Raw genomic sequence first — 15506 nt, forward strand, 5'->3', positions numbered from 1 at the left:
TGATGATGGTGATGGTGATGGTGATGGTGACTGATGATACAACCAGTTACTTCACGGTGGTTGAGCTAGTGACTTCTAAGGAATCCTCCAACTCTGCATGACTCTCAGTGTTGGACTGGTTCTCTCTGCTGAACTTGATAATGGGCCTGCTCCAGCCCACTCTTCCCTTCCCTCATGCCTTCCTCCATTTTCCATTCTCTCCATATCACTAGAATGATGAAGAAATTTCAAATGTGAGCAGGATACTCATATACAAAATAGAGCAGTGCTGGGAGAGAAACAACAGCTCCTTCCTCTGGGTGGGGGCAGCCACCTAGTCAATTCCATGCTTTGGTATGAGATGTTTTTCCTGCCTCATCAGCTTCCTTCTAAAGACCTCAAAGCTATTAGGAACTTTGCCATGTTCTCTCCTGGTGTTCCTTTTCCCCGGCAAGTCTTAACTTCGTTTGGGCTACAGATGTGAAAGCACCTTAGTTTTATACAGATGGCCATCAGTAGAGTGAGTACCCCTTTATTAGATCTCCCTCTCTCCTTGCCCATCCCCCTCTTGCGTAAGTAGCTAGTTCTAACGATCATGGTTTTACCTGATTGGCTTGGTCTAAAGCAGGAGTTCTCAAACTTTGATGTGCACCAGAGTTTCTGGAGAACTTATTAGCCCACTTCCAGAATTTCCTATTCAGTAGGTCTGGGGTGGGACCCAAGAATTTACATTTCTTCCAAATTCTCAGATGATGATGCTGACCCAAGGACCACATTTTAAAACCACTGGCCTAGAGCCTGATTGACAAAGCCAGGGAAGGTTCTGTGTAAAGGTGAATTGAAAGGGTGATGTTGAAGCAGCAGGATTTTTACTCCATAACCTAGACCTACACTCTTCAGATGGATGGACATCACAAAATAACAACCCTCCCTGGGCCCAGTTGGATGTCCTAGAGTAGGCAAGGGATTAAAATCAATCAACAAAATACACCAAATCTCTTAGCTCTGTCTGCTAGCTTCCTACTTGCTTTGGTTTTGGCAAGCAAAACCATCTTTCCAGCCTGCTTTGCAAGTTACAGACTTGCACACCAGCCAGCTGGGAGCATCTGTCAGCCAAAAGCAGGCAATTTAGGAACATTGTGTCTTAACCGAGGCTGCTCCCTTCCAGTCTTCAGCACTATGGTTCCCTATTTAAGTCTTATCACACCCTTTGCCACCTTCAGGCCTAAAGATCCTGATACATGATGCTGTTCTGGCGATGGCTCTGAGGCTGGAAGGAGAAGACACCTTCACAACCATCTACCAAGCAGTATGGTTTTCCTGCCTGTTATGTGTAAAACTCATAATCTTATTAGGCACACTGAGTCCGATAGCTACAAGAATGTCAGCCAGTCTCCTCACTGTGCACTTAAATCCGCTGTGATGCAAACATTCCTTAAGATATTGTACTCTGGTCAAAAGACCAAACTTTTTCTTAATATTTATTTTCTAAGTCACATAAAAGTGAAAATGTAAATAATTTCTAATGTAGTCGGGGACCTTAGACATGCATTTCAAAGGCTTCGTGGTTACCTGCATTTAGCAGCTCCTCTTTGCCAAGAAAACATGAATTGCGTTTATTCCACAGAAAGTTGTTGGAGCCAGCAGGGATTTTTGAGATCCCAAGCTTGTACCTTTCCATAAACACGAAAAGTCCTATATGCATCAGAGATCCAAACAGTGACTTGAATTTGCCCATCTATAAAAATAAGATTGCCACAGTCTTTCTCTCCTTAGACTTGGGTTTATCTTTCCTTTCTCTCTCCAACCCCCCAATGCACTTTTCTTTATAGACATATTTAACGTAAGCAATCATTTCTTTTGGATAATGTAGTGTGGATAAAATCAAATGGTCTAATTAGCACCTCAAGGTAATTTAAGAAAGTCTTTGTCAGTTTATTTTAGGTTCAGTCAAGGTTTTTTTTTGGAGAGAGCACGAAGCCTTCACTAAATTAATTACCATCCCAACTGGATTCTTCACCCTTGCCTTGCCACATGTGTGAAATGGTAGCTGTTCTTGTCATCATCCAAGAAAACTAAGATGTAGAGGGATTATTATCTTGCATTTCCTTTAGCATACCGTTTGAAAAGTCTGATTTATGTTAAAGATCTTTCCTGATTCTTAAACGGTTCTCAGGGAAAGAGAACCGTTTAAGCAAGAATCGAATAAGCAGTTCGTTCATTGGCCTTTCCTCTGACTTCATGGGAACACTTGATGTGCCAATCGAGCATGCTTTATGTTTTCCGTCCTATAACTGAGATGTGTATGTGTGTGTGTGTGTGTATATATATATATATGTGTATATATATATGTGTGTGTGTATATATATACATATATACACACACACACATATATATACATATATACACACACACATATATACATATATATACATATATATACATATATATATATATATACACACACACACACATATATATATATATAATCTATCTCTTTTTCATTACTGGAAGCATTAAAACCTGGACTGAAAATGTCTTGTCTGTTGGCCTTTTCAATCCTGTGGTCTATTTCATGGGAGGACAACCTCAGGAAATTTTGAGATACTCCAGAGATTAATCCAACTAGAGGTTGGAGAAACAGGAAAACATTGAAAGTGCTCAGTGGTAGGGCTTCTGGCCATGCCGCAAAGAGGGATCGATAGAAAAATTTTAATGTAGCCTTTGCATCTCTTGACAAGATTCTCCTAATGGAGTCGTATTTTCAAGGGGCTTAAAGTTTCCAACAAGTGTCCAATAGCAATATTTCTCAACCCATAATCTGCAGGAGCAGCAGCCATATCCTGGCCCAGGCAGACACGAAGCTTAGGAATTCTTGGCATCCATTCCCACATTTCCAGTAATGTTTATAGATTCAACCTTTTGGAACAGAGCATATTTTAAAGAGCCAATGAAATAAAATACCATTATTTTCCTTCTTAGAATTTCAAAGCATAAATTTCACGTCTGAGGAACAAAGAAGTGGTATCTGAAAGCTTAATCCCAGCTGGCCCTCGCAGAAACGAGGCGCACTCCACTGCCCTAGGGGTGTGGGAGCTGCAGAGAAGTTCAAAAAAGGTGGCCTAACGTGTGTAGCAAGCACACAATTCGCAGTTGCAAGGACTGGGTGTGAGTCCTAGTTCCTGTGTTTGTTCCTTCCTTGATTCACTCATTGACTATTTACTGGGCTGCATGCCTTCTATGTGCCATATGCTGGGCACATGGATTATTTCGCTAATTACCAGCTGTGTTGCCTCATGTGTGTCACTTAATTGTTCTACATCTTGATGTCCTCACCTGTGTAATAGGGATAATAATATAATTTTAAAGCACACTCCTCAGGGTTTCTTGAAGATTAAATGAGGACTTTGTAAACTATAAGGCACTATGCAACTTGTAAGTTTATTTGCGTTTGCTTTGTTACCGTTATTCGTGTGTCTTACAGGGAAATATTAATGTCCTACCAGGATTGAAAAGTGGTTGTCCCCTGGCCCAGTGGCTTTCCTCTCAAGAAATCCAATCTCTGACCTGCACAGAGCTCTAGACTCTGTGAAGGTCTAAGCTTCAGGCATCGCTGGCTTCGATGCGGGGGATGGGCAGCCTACAGAAGCCAAGACAAGGAGACCAGTCAGGGAGACGCCTCTCCCCACAACACATACACTCTGTCACACACATGTAATGGCTGTGCTGCTCTCTGTGGGCACAGAGCAACAGCAGAACAGAGAGTCGTGAGGTAATATTACAACAGGCACTGGCTGCATTTGGACAATGTAAATAAAATCCAAAACTCCTTCTCCTGCTGTGCTACTCCACAGTCCTTTTCTAAGTAAACGTCCTTCACTCCAGTCACCGTAAGAACTGACATCCCTTGGAAAGTGACAGGCACTCCCAGGAGAGAGTGAATGAACAAACCCTCACTTTAGAGAGTTTTGTTGTCATTGGCATCATTTGGGGTTTTGTTTTCCTGTGGGCTTTTGGCATCTGGTGAGATCGAGCAGCAGTCCACGAGGGTCCAGATGTCGGTCACTTACGTGATGTCTCAAGGCAAAGCCACCACTTGGTCTTCCCCCATCACTAAAACAGGACTTCTCTGGCAGGGCAGGTTTTCACAAAGCGAAACATATGTAATGTGCTGGATTACTCAGGAAACTTTGTGGTGTGGGTTATAATGTGTTTGCATTAGATCTAATACTCCACTCAGAAAAAGACCTGCTGTAAAAGCAAATTGCTGTAGTTCAACTCCTAAGTGTGTTTGTTTCCTTAATGGGGAATAAACACAATAAAGTGGTAAATATGTAGAAATTACCCTGAAACCATGGGTCAAGTAGTAATAGGAAAACTAAATTACATTGTGCCACAATTACGTATAATGAAACATTGAATTTGCTCAATGACGTGGAGTTCAATAACTTTATACTAATATATATAAAGCGAACTTTTGTTATTGAAGTGGCAACAGGAAAAATAATTTTATTATTGTGAGTCTGAAATTCTGGCTCTAACTCTCATTATCTCAATGAAATCCTTGTTTTTATAACACAGTTTTTAATCATGTCAGGTTTATTAGGAATGCAGGTATCATTAATCCCAGAGGTACCAAAATTATCTAACTCCTGCATATCCATTACAAAACAAATCGAGGCTTTTTATCACTTTTAGACGAGTGAACGTGAATTTTCATAGGGTTGCGTGGGCACAGTGGCGTGCTGGTAACCACTGGCTCTGTGGGGATAAAAAAAGCCTGAGCTGGAACACTTGCCAGTTTCTGCTCTTGCCATGGCCATTTTCAGGCTACCAGCATGACTGCCACTGGCCTCAGAGTTGGGAAGAGATGCACGGTCACACACCATTAATGTAGGGTTGCCACCATCCATAAACAACAGATGTTAATAACTTCAGGAGCGTAGACAGAAGTAAAATGTAGAAAACAACCAGGAAGGATTGAGTTATGAGTATTTATTGCCTTTTCTTTTAACAAATTTATTCAGTGGTAAGTATGTTCGGTGTAATCTTTAATAACGTCTGTGTTTAACAACTGACCCACAAAATTCCTGAAAGCAGGACAGCCTGCTCTCAGAGTCTGGACTGAGCCAGTTCCAGCTCCCTAGGCACAAGGATCTTGTTTGGTGTGTAAGAAAGTCTGAATCCCTTCTTCACTGCATTGACCATCCGGCTCTTAGATAGCGAATGGAGGGCTGCAGGCACCTAAAAGACCTCATTAATCAGTTTCTGGCAGCTTGTAGAAAGTTCTCTCGCCTCATTATTGATTACACAGGATCGCCACCTAGTGATGCAAAGGAGATTGTCTGGGTTTATGGCTGAGCCTGTCCGACTTTAGAGCCGGGAAAATGGCTGTTCTCGCTGATGGTTTTCTATGGTGGTTTACAGGTCCACGCTGTGGCGAAACATAAAGACGGTGATCACTTCATGGGCACAGACTTCCTGTGTTCCGTGGTACACCTGACAGTAGAGATTTTGTTGGGAGCACTCTGTAAAAACTCTCTTAGAATTCGAAAAAGGACCTGGGCCCTTGCCTCAATCCCGTTTTAAAAGACACTGAGCCCTAAAGAGGTGAAGTGATGCACCCAAGTCATATGCCAGCCAGTGACAGAGCTGGGCCTCAAACCCAGTGCACTGACTCAAGTCAGTGTCTTTTCTGCTGCAGACTGTCACTCTATCAACATTTGGATTGAGGCCACACCGAATTTGTAGGCCTGGTGAGCTCAGACAGGCTAGGCCCCACCCCATGGAGCCTACTGTCCTAACAATGACACGAGTCCCTGTACTACTACATTGATCCCCTGCTCTAAGCAGGCATGAGCTACCAGAAGTTGTGATTAACAACACTAGTTGGAGGGTGGGGACAGGCCAGGAGAGCATGGACAGACAAAAGGACCAGAAAGGTCAGTGTGGCTGGAGCTCTGGGAGCCTGATGCATGTGCCAACGTGCCATCCAAGGAAATCCAGGACCCTGCATTAGTCGTTTCACAGGAGTGTTGTGAGGTTAAAGGAAGCAACATCTGTGAGAATGTCTAACACGGTGCTCTGCCCAGAGCAGGCAGAGCCCAGGCGAGTATATCTGTAGTGTAATTCATACAGCTACGGGCAGGGGTTCCCAGATGACAGCCCATCTGTTGACACTCACGAGAAGAGCGAAGATATGCTCAGATGTGAAAAAGAGGCAAGAATGACTGGTGAGGAGAAGGGCTTTGCTGTAACTGGCTTTCTCTGGGAAAATACTGCCTTACTGGAGCAGTTGTGCCCCTTCCTGGTCACAGAGGACATTGAAAGCGGAGAGAGCCAGACAGTGGTGATCTCAGGGTTGCTTACACAGACCTTTCCCAATGCAAAGGCAGAACCGTTTCCATCTCCACATTCGTTTCCCATCAGACACAGTTCCCCGGTCCACATCTCCTCCCCAGGAACAATACCTGCCTCAAAGCTGCCTGGACTCCCCCTTTTTCCAGCTGTGGACCCCGCTTGGCCAACCGATAAATGACCAGATGGTTTTCTATTGCCCACATGGTAGCAGTTATCCAGGTCCTGGGACAATCAAACTGACTGTTGCCCAAATTCCCCAGTAATCCCTAAGGTTTTTCTTTGACTGGTTTTACTTTGCCTTTCCTGAGGAAGTAGCCTCTGATGCCTCGGGATCAAAGACCATGCAGTGGCTGTGTTGTACAATTCAGTAGTTTTTGGTGTAGTCACAGAGTTGTGCAACCATCATCATAATCTACTTTTAGAACATTTTCATCATCCCAAAAAGAAATCTTCGCATCAGCGGTCATTTCCTCAACCCCCATCCGCAGCCCTCTGCAACCAACTAATCTACTGTCTGTCAATAAAGATTAGCTTTTTTGGGACATTTTATATAAATAGAATCATTCTTCCTTTGTTAAATTTACTCCTCAGTATTACATTCTTTTATGTATTGTAAATGGAATTGTTTTCTCAATTTCATCTTTGGATTGTTTATTGCTAGAGATAGAGCTGATTTCTATGTATTGATCTTGTATTCTGTAATCTTGCTGAACTTCTTTATTAGGTCTAATAGTTTTTTAATGTGTTCCTTAAGATCGCCTATGTGCACATCATCTCATCTATGAATTGAGATATTTTTATATCTTTTCCAATCTGTGTGCCTTTTATTCTTCTTGACAAATTGCTCTGGCTAGAGCTTCCAGTGAAATATCTATCGAACGAAAATGATAAGAGATGACATCCTATTTCATTCCTGATCTTAGAGAGAGAGCTTTGTCTTTCACCAGCAAATATATGATTAAGCTAGGAGTATGTGGACGGGGGGCCCTAACCACTACCAGGGTTCAGGGGCCTCCATGAAGAGTGGCGGGAAGGTGCCAGGGTGGCCTGCGGCAGGACACTAGGCTGAAAGCCAGCAGGAGCCACACGTGGCAGGGACTTTGTTGGCCCCGTGAAGAGTTTTGATCCATTTCCCAAGAGCAAAGAGAAGCGGTTAGGATTTTCAGTAGCAGGGTGAACTAATAAATGCTGAGCTGGGGTGATGCTCAGGAAGCAGCTGGCAGGGAAGACATGAAGGAGGAGGAACTGAGAGGGCTTAGTCAAAGCTGGAGGTGGAGGAGTCAGGGAGGGGCGACTCCTGGGATGGCTGTAGAGAGGCCAGTCCTACTTTTCAGAGGTCATCTGTCTTTATCTCTCCCAAGTGGCCCAGGGACTACACCTGAATTCCAGTACTCTTGGGCTCCAGACACCTCATCAACCTGCACTAATGGTGATAGGTTTTCCCCCCGGACATGAGAAAGAGGGAGAGAGAGAGAACACACACACATGTGTACAGGTACCCTCCCAACCCTGCGCCCTGGAACTACCAGGCTGGAGGCTTTCCTCCCAGGGTGTACTAATGCACACCCCGCCCTCCACCCCATGCCCTATTGCTGGGAAATCAGCTGACTGCTCATATCCAGGCTAATGGCTTTTATTAACCAAATGCTGATATCCCTAATATATAGGTTGCTTAATTAAAAGCCTGCTTGCCTGGCCAGCTTTCAGAGAAGCGAGCACTTCTCCAGCAGGGATTGGGGATTTCCAATAGACTAGGGAGGAAATGATGTCATGCTAATGATCTATAAACTGCCTTTCCTCTATGATAAACATGTTGGGGGCAGGGGGCAGGGAGGTGGGGACAGGAGTTGACCTAGCATCTAGTAAGTATCACAGGGCCTCAGCAAGGACAGTGGGCTCTGGCCTCCTGAGACCACAGCTCAAAGTCGTCGGGTGTGCTTTTTCCTTCCAGAACTCAGAACCAAGGAAAGGCCTTCCCTCAGGTGTTACCAGGCATTAACAGATAACAAACGGGACCAGGGCAATACCTGACAGACAGCCCCACTATGTAGAGTTCAGCCCAGCCCCTCTTAGAAGAAATCTGAAGCATAAATTTCTTTTGTAAACAAACGAATGTAGCCCTTTTTTAGTTTGTCCTTGAGCAAAATGTTTTCTATATTTCTATTTCCTTTTATTTTACAAACATATTTAACAAATAATTGTTTCAGATATGTTTAGAGCTCTCACTAACTAGGAACAAGCTGTAGTTATATTCCTTTGAGACAAAATATGAATAGTGACCGGAGGCAGTATAGTGTGTAGAAAAAATACGTTTAAAGCTAGAAGACCTGGATAGAGTTCCAGGGCTGGATATTTTTGATGGTCATGACCAGAGAGGAAGAAGTGCTGCCGGCATCCAGTGGGTAAAGGCCAGAGATGTTGCTAAGCACCCTACAGTGTGTGGTAGAGCTCCTGACCCTGCCCCCCAAACTCCCTCACACACACACAACAAAGAATTGTCTGGTCAAAACGTCAGGAGTGCCGAAGTTGAGAAATTGCCCTGGATAAACTTGGGCAAGAACATTCACAGCAGCGTTTTTTTGTAATAAAACTGGAATCATCCCAAATGACTATCCACAGTGGACTGGATAAGTACATTGTGGCATATTCGTGCAGTAGAATAGTGTAAAGCAATGAGAATGAACTACAACAATGTGCATCAACAGGGTACATCTCAAAAATGGAGTGAGTGGTGGTAGTAGAATATGTTTTTTTGGTACAGTTACAACAGGCAAACTTCATGTATCATTTAGGGGGACTTATGTCATTATAAGTTTTTCTTAAAACTACAAAGAAAAGCAGAATTGTTAATACAAAGTGCAGGGTGGTGGTTCATTCCGGGGAGGGGGCTGCAGTTGAGAGAGGCACCTACAGGCTATTATGGCACTGCCAAAAGTTCTTTCCAAAGTTGGGGGAAAAGGGGCACATTCATTTTGTTATCATTTGTCTTATTATCATTTAGTTGTATAAATATACTTTATAAACTTTTGTGAACATGTGTGTTTCCCACAATATGCTGGGACGCAATAACAGCAGCTAATGTTTATTAAGAGCTAACTATGTGCTTTTGCAATGACCTTGTCAGGGAGGGTATTTTGTTTTCAGAGAAAGTTTAGGGAGTGACATATCCGTCTAAGGATGGAGCTGGATTTGAACTTGAGCAGGCCAGTGCTGGCCCCATGGTCCAAACCACCACATGGTGCTGCTGCCTCCTGTTGGTACCACATCTCACCAGCCTCCTCTCTCTCCACAGAGTCCGGAGACAAACGACCAGCCGGCCTCCCCCAGCAGGGGGCAGACCCAAGCCCCAGCCCAAGCCTAAGCCTCAGGTGCCTCAGTGCAAGGCTCTGTATGCCTATGATGCTCAGGACACTGATGAACTCAGCTTCAATGCCAATGACATTATCGATATTATCAAAGAAGGTAAGTTCATGGCTGGCTGACTGGTTTGGGCCAGCTTCCCAAAGAGCATGCAGACACATTGCTATAAAAACTAGTTTAAACATGAAATTTATGGGCTGAAACTTGCAGAGGTAGGCCAGGTTTCAGGCTCAGTTTGATCAAGACTCCAGTTTCATTTTTTTAATGCTTCTTCCACCTCTGCCCTCTTCTTTGTATGGGCTCCCTTCTCAGGTTGTTTTTCCTCCTGGTAGCAGATCAAACCATGTCTGAAATCTGCTTTATCTCTGAAACTTCTTCTCTTAGTCATGGGACAGAAGTCTGGGTTTCCCTCAGATTGGACCAAATTGGTCATGTGCCCATCCCTGAACCAATCTCTGTAGAGAGACAAAGGCTGTGCCCTGGGGAGGTACCGGAGTTAGGTCTTCCTACCCAAACTTCATGTCCTCCTCATAATGAAGGTGGTGAAGTGGGAGCCAGGAGGCAACCTATAATATCCATTATAAAAATAGTCTGTTACAAAATGTGGCTGAATGCTTTATTAATTTGGTTGGTAGAGAAGATAAGTTAGAATATAATATACACATAATAAAATATTAGTGATTATATGGAAGCACAGAAAACAAAGATAACTCTCGACTTAGGGTGTAAGAAGAGGCACCATGAAGGAAATGGCATTTGTGGTGAGAGATGGGGAGAGAAACAGACGGAGAGAGAGGGCAGGGAGGCTAGAAAGAATAAGTCGTTTGAGGAAAAAGAGCTGATGCTCGACCGCGGTGCAGAATTTCCAAGGAGATGAAATGGGAGATGAGCTGAAGCGAGGAGTAGCCTGGCCATAGCAGGTCCTGAAGTCGGACTCGGGAGAACTCGTAAAGACAGTGCAGAGTCGTCCAAGGTTTAGGAGCAGAGCAGGGACAACTCGAATGAACAGTGGACCTTGGCAAGTGTAGCTTTCAGGAAGAGGTGGCCAAGGGCAGTGCCAGGAATTGTTTTTACCGGGTTCCTTCATCACAAGGGCTCACTCTGAAGGGAATTTTAGGTCCCTGGACCAACCTCCTTCTAAACAGCCTCTGTGCGTTATTTTTATCTTTTTTTAACCATCTAGTTTTCCACAGTTTTTAATAGTTTAAGCCATTTAATATCTTTCTTCAAAAATGTCGGAATAAAAATAAGTATTAAAATAAACTCGAGTAAACACAAGCAGGATTTGTATCACCAGCTTTATTCAGCAAAATATTGGAAATGACCTAGTGTCCAGTAGTAGGGATTGGTTAAATAAGCTTTGATATATCCGTTCAGTGAAGTTGGATGCAAAAAGTTTTTTATAAAGATAATAATGCAAAAGTACAGTATATTTATTAAAATGGAAAAAAAGCTCACAAGAAAAAGGAAAGAATTAGGTTATAGACTGTGGACTATAATCTCATTTTTATAAAAATATAAAATGCATATAGCTATATGTATGTGTATATATTTATATATGTTATAGAAGATGTTCATGTGATCTTAAGTGTTGAATTTTAAGTATTTCTATTCATTTCTCAATATTTTCTAATTTTTCTAGAAATAACATGTATTGGGTATAATTAAAACAGTTATATATTTGTGTGAATGTACAGTCCTAGAAGTTATGAAAACATGTTATAAATTATCACTGTAATTTAAACAGTATTGTGTGGGTGCAGGAATAAACATATAGATAAATGGCATAGAATAGAATCCAGAAATAAACCTATGCATATATTGGTATTTATTATATGATAAATTGTGGCATTTGAAATCAGAGGAAAGGATAGACGATTACTTTCTATTTTGAAAATGAAATAAAATTAGTTATCTGCCTCATACACACACACACAAAAAATAGATGAATTAAAGACCTAAAAGTATATAATAAAAGTGTTAAAAGGAAACCTAAAATATTATATTACTCCGGGTGAGAGGAGCCTTCCAACAGAAGACATCAAGCCTCAAAATCATAGAATTTAACTTCATAAAAAGGCTAAATTAAAACCTTCTGTGGTGAATAGCACCAGGAACAAAGTTAAATTATAGAAAATAGACTAGGAAAAAACGATTTACACTTATAAATAACTCCTCCACATGAATAATAAGAATAACCAGTCCAGAAGCAGACAAGGGCTTCTGAGGCAATGCATAGCAGAGTCTCCCTAGTCATCAATGAAATGCAAAGCAAAACATTTCACCTGCAACACCAGCAAAGATTAAAGTATGATAGGGTCCACATTCCTTTATCTGAATCCTCAGAGCTAAGAAATCAGAGATGGAAGCTTTTAGGAAGTTAATAATGGCATGTATGTACATATCATATATAACATCCCTTGAGGGTTCCAGGACAACATCTTAGATCAAAGTCAATATTTCTGCTATGAAACATGAGCATTCACACTCTGTGGGAAGAGACAGCATAAATATACTCATATCATCAGTTCAGGTCAAGTTTTGCCATCAAACGAGTTACAGAAAATTTAATTTTTGGAACATTATGGATTTTGTCATTGCAAATTATTGTAGACTGTTATATCTGTGGTTAGGTAAATAGGTACCTTCTTTCATTTTTTTCTGCTGAAAAGACTTTTGGGGAGGAAATTTAACAGTATTTATCACAATTTTAAAATCCCCATGTTAAGATAATTACTTCTAATTTATATTTAACCCCTTCCGCCAAGATAAATCTCAAATAAATACTTAAATGTATAAAATAAACATATAAAAGTCCTAGAGGTAAGTATGGGAGAGTTTACTTTTAATAATATCAATGTGGAATGTGATTTAAAACCAAAAAGTTGTAAAATAATATATCATTCGATTTAACTAAATATTAAAATATAAATAGTAAAACTGGGAGGAAGGATAGTTGCAACTCATGGCAAATAAAGATCAACAACTGATAGAAAAGTAGGCGAATGATATGAACAGTGGAATATATGCAGCTGTAGAAGAGAATATGGAAGCTCTTTATATACTGACATGAAATGATCTTTAATATATGTTATTAAGATAAAAATGCAGAACATGTAGTATGCTCTCATTTGTGTACAAAATGGGGGTCATTTTTATAAATACTTGATTTTATATACATGAAATATCTCTGGAAGAAAGTACAAGCAATAACATTGCTTGCCCTCAGAGAAGGGATTTGGATGGCTGATTCCACTGTTTATCCTTTCGTACTTTTGAAAGTACGTATGAAAGTATTACCTATTAAAAAAAATAAATTATACTTTCCTTACAAAGGACAATAGAAAAAATGAGATGCTATATCTATTAAGAATTGAAAAGCAGGATACAGGATAGTAAGATATGGAATGGCTCATTTCTGTGATCATTGTGTTTATGATCACAGAAAAAGGTCGGGAAGAATATATACCAAATACTTACTACTGTCGAAGGGACTGAGATTAAGGTGAGAAGTGAGGATTGTGAAGTGTTACAGACTAGGTTCTCCCAGAAGCCGATTCTGAGATGCAGTTAGGAGTGTGGAAGGTGCGGCTGGGGAGTAGCCCCTGTGAAAGAAAAGGGGAGGAAGCCGATTGGGAATCGTGAGACCGCAGTGTGACCCAGCAGTGTGACCCGACAGTCTCTGCCAGCCAGCAGCAGCTCAGGAGCCAAGACTGCTTGCTGAGGCCGGAATGCCTGGGCCCTGGCTCGAGGCTGGGCATTCTCTGTCAGCGACGCTTCGCATGCGGGCAGCAGGTTCTTCCCTGAAGGGGTCCCTGCGCGGCACATCTGTGTGTCTACTGTGGGGGAGGGGTTATTTTTTACGGTATACTTTTTTATTTAACATAAAAAGAAATAAAGAAGAGAAAAGAATGTGGGTGGGGCCAAATCACCCTTGCCCGTGGGATGCACCCGGAGAGCAGGCGGTGTTTGGCCTGGGCAGAACAGCCTCACTCCCCCTTGACTTTCGCCATCTCTGTGTCCCTGCAGACCCTTCTGGCTGGTGGACGGGCCGACTACGAGGCAAGCAGGGCCTGTTCCCCAACAACTATGTAACCAAGATCTGAGGTGCACCGAGACTCTGACGCACGGGGCGAAGGAACTCCGGGCACAGACAAGGGAAGGGACATTTGGCGACATTAGTGAGCATGCTTCTCTGAGGCTTGGAGTTACTCTGGCATCTTCCCCACGGAGGACATGGAAAAGTTGGGTTGGGGAAAGAGAGTGTCACTTCATAAATGATCCTAAAAAGTAGCCTAATCATAGGAACCCAGGAGGGCAAAACAACCACCCGCTAAGATTTATTTATTCTATTTAAACCTGGTGAGAGGACAGGCGAGGTCCACTCGGATCTTGTTGGCTCTATCAAAACAGTACCCCGCTCGCTCACCAGGCCCAGGGACTGGCCGTAGGTGGCCACCGACAAGTGCCTTTAGTCAAAGAGCACATTTCTTTCATCCCTCTTTTCCTTAACTGACACACACATTCCTCTCTGCCACCTTCCTCAGGGAGATCCTGCTCTCTGCAGGCTGGGGTTGGCGTCAGTGGGCACTTCCTGTGCAAATGCCAACGGCCTGCGTGGCCTGCTGAACCCACAGGTGCAGAGGGGCGCTGGTTTACACTTGCTGGGACCATCGGGCTGCCGGGGTGAGCGGGGGCTGGGGGCTGGGCTGTCGGCCTTGCTTTCTCTGGGTCTTCAGTTGGAATGTGGCTGGCCCATGTTGATTTTGTGTTTAATGCTGTACCTATTACTAGAAGGGTCTCTTTTTTTCAAGCTGTACATTTATAAAAACAGATCATATACTGTATATATAAAAATCTCAAGATGGTAGAAACATGTATGAATGTACTAAGTAGTATTCCACTGTACTTATTCATAAGGTAGGTTTTATTACAAAACTCGCACCAGGTACTTACAAATGTGCACTACTCCTTTTCAACTATAGAATCAGTGTTACTGCTTTCTAGCTCAGTCCCTGCAGACCCTTCCCGGCCCTTTCCCTACAGGTAATTTTCCTCTGACACCCTCTGCATCCCTCCCCCTACCTCCTACATAAATAAAGGAATCGGTGAACCACCTTGTTCTTTCTCGTCATCTGTTATAGGTTGAATTGCGTTGCCCCAGAACCTCCAAATATGACCTTATTTGGAAACAGGTCTTTACAGAGGTGGTCAAGTTAAAATGAAGTCATTAAGGTGGGCCCTAATCTAGTATAACTGGTGTCCTGACAAAAAAGGGGGAAATTTGGACACAGATCGATACACCAAGAGGGAAGATGATGTGGAATCAGCCATCTATAAGCCAAAGAGAGGGATGTGGAACACATCCTTCCCTCGCAGCCCTCGGAAGGGTCTCGGACTTCTAGCCTCCACAGTTCTAAGACAATAAATTCCTATCGTTGAACCACTCACTTGGTGGTACTTTGTTGAGGCAGCCCTAGCAAACCCATGCAATGTGTGTTGCAGTAATAGAGAAAAGTTGGAAAAAATGTGCATCAATAAGGGGAGGATTGTAGGGGAGACTGTCGCTTCTCTACCTCTCCTCCCAGTTGCTGTGGTCGTTCTTAAGCTGGTGGGGAAGTAAGATCTGACCAGCACACACCTTTTTGTCATTTCAGGATCCCCAAGTCCATGGGGAAAACTATCAGGAGTTACATAGAAGGGAAAAATGTATATGAACTCAAAACAAAGTAAACCATTTAATTCTGTGTTTTATCAAGAATAGGGAGCAAACTTTATTCAATAGCAATAATAATGTTTAAAGTATA

At 42.5% G+C, this 15506-nt stretch overlaps 1 protein-coding gene across 1 annotated transcript in view; it reads left to right on the forward strand.

Annotated features, from left to right (window-relative positions):
• Positions 1-14816, forward strand: part of MYO1E (myosin IE) — a 192031-nt gene extending 177215 nt beyond the window's left edge. The window contains exons 27-28 of the mRNA XM_011363475.2: positions 9632-9801; positions 13729-14816. Of these exons, the coding sequence (XP_011361777.1) occupies positions 9632-9801; positions 13729-13805 (247 nt within the window). The 3' untranslated portion in view covers positions 13806-14816. The remainder of the gene's footprint in view (positions 1-9631; positions 9802-13728) is intronic.
• The last annotated feature ends 690 nt before the right edge of the window (positions 14817-15506 follow it).

This window comes from Pteropus vampyrus, unplaced genomic scaffold (genome assembly GCF_000151845.1).
Source record: "Pteropus vampyrus isolate Shadow unplaced genomic scaffold, Pvam_2.0 Scaffold85, whole genome shotgun sequence".
In the NCBI taxonomy this organism is placed as follows: domain Eukaryota; kingdom Metazoa; phylum Chordata; class Mammalia; order Chiroptera; family Pteropodidae; genus Pteropus; species Pteropus vampyrus.